This window comes from Engraulis encrasicolus, chromosome 1 (genome assembly GCF_034702125.1).
Source record: "Engraulis encrasicolus isolate BLACKSEA-1 chromosome 1, IST_EnEncr_1.0, whole genome shotgun sequence".
Lineage (NCBI taxonomy): Eukaryota > Metazoa > Chordata > Actinopteri > Clupeiformes > Engraulidae > Engraulis > Engraulis encrasicolus.
Genome location: NC_085857.1, coordinates 12,632,889 through 12,639,204, shown reverse-complemented (window position 1 = coordinate 12,639,204; position 6,316 = coordinate 12,632,889). Strand labels below are relative to the sequence as shown.

The 6,316-nt window shown below is 42.4% G+C and overlaps 1 protein-coding gene across 1 annotated transcript; it reads right to left on the bottom strand.

Annotated features, from left to right (window-relative positions):
* Positions 1 to 505: 505 nt before the first annotated feature.
* Positions 506 to 1,388, bottom strand: LOC134445913 (zinc finger protein 879-like). The gene is made up of 2 exons (XM_063195073.1): positions 861 to 1,388; positions 506 to 655 (listed from the first exon to the last, which is right to left on the bottom strand). The coding sequence occupies exons 1-2, from the start codon at positions 1,386 to 1,388 to the stop codon at positions 506 to 508; spliced, it is 678 nt and encodes a 225-aa protein (XP_063051143.1).
* Between the last annotated feature and the right edge of the window lie 4,928 nt (positions 1,389 to 6,316).

Below are 6,316 nucleotides of genomic sequence, written 5' to 3'. Positions count from 1 at the left end.
CCTGTGAATGTTATGGCCTTATGACCAATAAAAATATGATAACATGTAAATGTTTGGGTGGAATTAATTAAAGCAGACTCTGGTTGTTCCTTCTTGAGATTTCCGGGAAGATCAGACCATGTTTTATGATCAATTTTGACAGAAATGTAAGAAATTTCAAAGGGTGTACAAACTTTTCCTGGGACTGTATATATGAAATGAAAATACTTGAAAATGTCAGGGTGGTGCAAGCAGCCTAAAAGCCTCTGAAAAGCCTTAGACCTCAGAGGGTTAATGGTAGGATAATCGTCTACTACTTGGCCGACCCGGGTTCGATTACCGGCTGTCCTTTGTCAGTCCTTCCCTGTCTCTCTCTCCCAACTTGCTTCCTGTCTCTGCTTCACAGTCCTGTCATTTAAAACACCAATAAAGGCTTGTAAAGCCCCCAAAAATACTTGAAAAAAAATCAATTGATTTCTATGGCCATCAATCTCCCAATCTGGCAACCCTGCATGCAGATCAACAACTACTGCTTCTTGACACTTCCTGCCTCTTGGAAAGCGTCAATCAGGGCACACACATCATTAGACCGCTTGATGAGTGCGCTGGTGTCTTTGGAGATGTCCTGACTGTGTAAAACTTTTCTTACACTGTTTGCAATGATATGGCCTTTCTCCTGTGTGAGTGCGGATGTGCGCTTTGAGAACTACTGCCAATGAAAAACTTTTCTCACAAAGATGACAAGGGAATGGCGTTACTCCTGTGTGAACGAGCTGGTGTCTTTTGAGACCTTCTGCATGTAAAAAACGTTTCCCGCAAAGCTGACAGCTGAACAGCCTTTCTTTAGTGTGAGTGAGCTGGTGCCTGTGGAGATGGCTTGCCCATAAGAAACTTTTCCCACAATGCTCACAGCAGTGAGGCCTTTTTCCTGAGTGGATACGCAAGTGTTTACGGAGATTTCCCGCCTGTGTAAAACTTTTTCCACAATGATGACAACGGCAGGGCTTTTCTCCGGTGTGAATGCGGATGTGCGATTTGAGACTTGACGCGTGTGAAAAACTTTTCCCGCAAAGATTACAATGGTATGGCTTTTCTCCCGCATGAGTGCGCTCGTGCGGTCTGAGAGCTCGTTTGCTTGAAAAACTTTTATCGCAATGCCGACAATGGTAAGGTCTTTCTCCAGTGTGAGTGTGGATGTGCGATTTGAGATCTCCTGCCAGTAAAAAACTTTTCTCGCAATGCGGACAGTGATGCTTGTCTCCTGTGTGAATGCGCTCGTGTGTACGGAGAGTTCCCGACACTGCAAAACGCTGGCCACAATGACGACAAGCGTAAGGCTTTTCTCCAGTGTGAGTGCGCTCGTGTAGAACAGCTTTAGTTATAGTCGAGAACGTTTTCCCACAATACATGCAGTCCTTGGGCTTTTCTCGTGTGTGAGTGCGGATGTGTGCTTTGAGATGGTCTGCTCGTGAAAAACTTTTCCAACAATGCTGACAGGGGTGGGCTTTTTCTTGTGTGTGAATGAGCTCGTGTTTGCGGAGAGTGTAGACTTGTGAGAAACTTTTCCCACAATGCTGACAGCTGTAAGCCTTTTCTCCAGTGTGAGAGAGCTCATGTCGGATCATTTTAGATCGATACGAAAATGTTTTCCCACAATATGTGCAGTCATAAGATTTTCCTCCTTTGTGAATGCGCTGGTGTGAACGGAGATCTTGTTCCAGTGTAAAACTTTCACCGCAACGTTGACAGTGGTGCGGCTGTTCTCCAGTGTGAATGTGCTCACTCACTGCGAGTTCTCCATTGCCTGAAAGGTAAAACACTGCACTAAATACTTTACATTTTACACATAACCAAGTCTCCATTTATTATATACAGTCTATGCTCTAACCCAGTGGTTCCCAACCTATGGGTCGGGACCCACCTTATGGGTCTCCAAAGATCCACAGGGGGTCGCGGAGCCCTCTTGATTTTAAGGGGTTTCATTTTAAATATATATAGCCCATGTTGAATAAAAGACAAAGCATTTAACTAATAAATGCATAGAAGCAACAAATTGTAAGTGCTACATTAAACATTTATTCTATATTTGATCAAAGACGAATTGAGGAATAAAATAACTAAAATGAGTTTCCACCGGAAACAGAGGGCATCTTGTGACTCCTTCTCGTGCGGGCGCTCGCGCGGTTGGGTCACCAAAGCTTACAATAGTAAAAACATGGGTCCCCTAAGAAAAAGGTTGGGAACCACTGCTCTAGACATACAGAAAAACCCGCCCAAGCCCTATTTACATTAGGGGTGTGCAAACAAATCGCCATGACAATACTTGTTTTGATGATATACTGCATCGATTCATGACAATGTATCGTGATACTTATTTTCACAATATAATGCATAGATCTACTCAATAATTTAATCATAATCGATTATTTACTAATAATGAAGTTGAATTTGCCACTGGTTCATTTTGATCAGTAGGTAATACGTAATTCGGTTGTAATGGAAGCTCTCTCCCAGATGCTAAAATGAAAAAATAAACAACAGAAAATAGACATCCGTGTGGCACCAGATTTTTCCTCCTTCTTAAATAGTTAATATTTAATGTTATTATGACCTTTCTGTTATTTTCCATTGTTCCTGACCTTGTTTTGGATGGCAGTCGACCAGTCGAACTGATAACCTCCTCAGCTGGAACCGAGCCGCGAGATCTGGAGGAGGACGGTTCATCTCAGAGGAGTTCAGGACTGGAGTCATGTCTGATGTCATACTGAGCCCTATGGGTTAGGAATGGGATGGCAGTTAATTTCATACAGCATGTGAGGCAAGGCAGGTTAGAAAATACTTCTGTGAATACAGTGTGTATACGTATACATACTGTACATTGTACATTTACTGTATACACAAGTCTATATATCGTAGCCAGGGTACGTTCTCCTAATGACGCAACACCTTTGGCCTTGCGAAATTAGTCAGGAAAACTCGTTCAAGTACTTTCTGAGCTCCACTGGGCTGGGGAACTCCACCCACTTTGTCTGGAACCAATCAACTTTGAGCGTCTTTAATGGCCCCGGTAGAGGCGTGTTCAAGGCAGTTACGTGGTTTAAGCAGAGACGTTCTATTGGGACTAAGGAAAGGTTTGGTTTAAACTTTGGCGCAGCCCTTTCTGGCATCGCCCAGTTACAAACCGAGGAAGGTGGGTTAACCATGCCATTTGGCAACATTATTCATTATCTTCTTGGTCAGACCAGAATCTTGGATCTGAAGGTTGATGAAAATCCGGCAAATGTATCGTATATTTGGCATGGTTACATTAGTACAGTATTTCCATATCAAGACTGTGGAAGATGACGTTGTGGAATGACCCATGAAGGAGTTGTCATAAACCTACCAGTTCTGGGCCTTCCTCTTTGTGGCCCTCGCTGACCTGCGGATGTCCAGCACGCAACCAGTTGAATTGAAAGTCTCTTCAGCTGGAACTGAAACGCTAGATCTGGAGGACTTTCTCCATCTTCGCTGCTCTTTCCATTTATTCCTTCCTGACCTCGTTTTGTACGGTAGTCGACCAGTTGTATTGAAAGTCTCTTCAGCTGGAACCGAGACACTAGATCTGGAGGAGGATGGTTCATCTCAGAAGAGTTCAGGACTGCATCCATGTCTGATTCTCCATCTTGTTCCTAAAACCCATGAGAAGGTGACAGGATGATCACTACATCACAATCATTTACAAAACGATACATTTGACACAATAGCTAGCTACCAGCTGCACATTTCACTCAGTTTTTTTGGAATGTCAATTTGACGTTGTTTGAAGTGTCAAGGCATTCCAAAAACTGAATGACACGTTATGACAACTGTCATAAACATTATTAATGTGTGATCCTGACGTGTCAGTCATTCTTACATGTAGACCACGTAAAAGAAAGTGCTCTCAAAGATTTTTTGCTGGAAGTCTCTTTTTGACTTGTCGAACACGTCCTCTGTATGGATAAATTGCAATGTAAAAAACATGGTCAATTAGTTTTTTGGGGGCTCAGACGTGAGGTAAGTAAGTAAGTTCAATTTATAAAGCACATTTAAACAGCAAGAACTGACCAAAGTGCTGTACAGTGTCAGACTAAAATACTAAAATTAAGCAATACTAAGAATTTGATTAAAAACAAGACAAAGTCAGCAGTAAGAATAAAACACATGAGATACAAAAGGCCTTCCACAGTGAATAAGATAAAAATTACATGGGTAAAGAAAAATAAGTAAATAAAAATAAGGGGGAAAAACTAGGGAGCAAAGGCCAATATGTAGAAATGAGTTTTAAGTCTGGATTTAAAAGTAGTGGTTGTAGGAGCAGATCTGATGTCAGGGGGCAAAGTATTCCAGAAACGAGGAGCTGCCACAGCAAATGCACGGTCCCCCCTGGTTTTGAGGCGGGACCGGGGAACGTGGAGGAGACTTTTGTCGGCAGATCGAAGGGACGTGATACAGGTGATACAACCACAGCTAATGCCCATAAATGAATCACCGGTAGTTCTTATAATTGGTAAAACATGTATCTATAGGCAATAAATATGCGTATTGGATATTCTTGTAAGCAAAAACCCCATACAATAGTGGCATTAGCTGATGTGAAACACCCGGTTGTCTGCTACTACGAAAACATCATTGAGCCCGTTTACATAGAGCTTGAAAGTGACGTCACTTCCCCCGATTTCATGGGACCTCAACAGCGTTTTTAGCCGAAAATTGTAGCATGTAATCCAATGGCGGTAATAAAATGATATTTCGATCCCCTTCGAGTTGTGCCGTGAGCTCCATATATGTTGTTTCTGATATTTTTGCTTAATTTTTCGTACGAACCCCCAAACTTTTTAGAAAGCTGTGTTTCTTCACATTTTTCATGCCGACGGTCTCGGAACAAAACATTGATACTTCTGCATGAATAATCTTTATCTAGCCTCTTAAACAGCATATTTGTAGCCCAGCGCATATCGTGACTGAGATCAGAAGATATTTACTCGCTACCATGTTGTTAGATGGTCAGCTTAGGTCCCGTGAAACGCGGAACTAAGGGGCGGGACTTTCAAGCTCTATTGCCGCAATAATCAGGTTATTGGAATTGTTGTGGTTTCCAATCGATGTGTCAATCACCAGGCCATGTGAATATGGGGTAAAATAAGAATAAGTTAGGAGACAAATCATTCAATAGGCAAATACACAGGCATAGTTTGTTGATGGAGACTTTTATTAACTCGACTCAGGTTAGGGACATTGTAGAAGCAAGTTCAACGTACAAGTTTCCAATGCAACACATCTTACACTTGAAACATTTCAACAAAACAACAAGTTTTTGTAGAACCAAAGTTTTTCTCTGAGACTAAGTCTTTTTTGAAGACTGAGTTTTTCCCAGAACCAGAGTTTTTTCCGGAGGCTAAGTCTTTTCAAAAAACTAAGTCCCACAAAACCAAAGTCGAGAATTACTTACTGCAAAGCCAGACAGCAAACCACGAAGTTGATCAACTGAGGAGATGCGTCAGGTTGTCTCTGGGACTCCGTGGGCAATTGTCCTTCCGAGCTCTGGACTGGCCGTCATTATGCTCCCAGGTCTGGGGCATCTTGTACACCTGACCAATCCCTGTCCTTTGTCCATCTGGCCTGACCACCTTTTGGCCAATCAAATATCAGATGACGTTATGAGATGTCTGGAAATTTTACAATCGTGGATTTATTGACGGGAGTTTCCAAAAAGAGTATCTTCAAAGAGCTTTTTGGGTTTTTGATTAGTTTTGAACATTGACATCTCTCACAGGAAATTTTGATAGGTGCTAAATCATTTTCTTCATTAAAACACCTAGACTTCGTTATCTATAATTTATGTCCAAACCTTATCTACTACCAAAGTTGAAATATGTACCTTATGTTTGATCCTACATGGATAGGGACACTCCTGTTTTGTTCTTTTGGAGCCACCGTAGCCCCTTCTCCTAACGCGGGCACGCGGATGCACCCAATGCACCCAAGTAAGGCAGTTTCGGTTTAACAACACCTGTTGCTAGCTGTCATGAAGATACTTTATGGTATGGTAGGACCATAGGCCACTATCAAAAGCAGTTTAATTGCTAAAGTCGTATTTCTATAGCTGTCACCCTCCTGAACATCTAAGGGGTCCTAGGCACCCAGGCATCTTCACTCCCTAATCTTCCAGGTCGTCGCGCACCTGGTCTCTTACAGTGGGAACTTCCCAACGGCGGTCTGGCATGACTTGCCCTTTGAGTCAGTCACATTGTATGTGGAGAGGGACTCTCTATTAGTATATGGTCACATCTAGGGATAAACACCTTTATCTTTT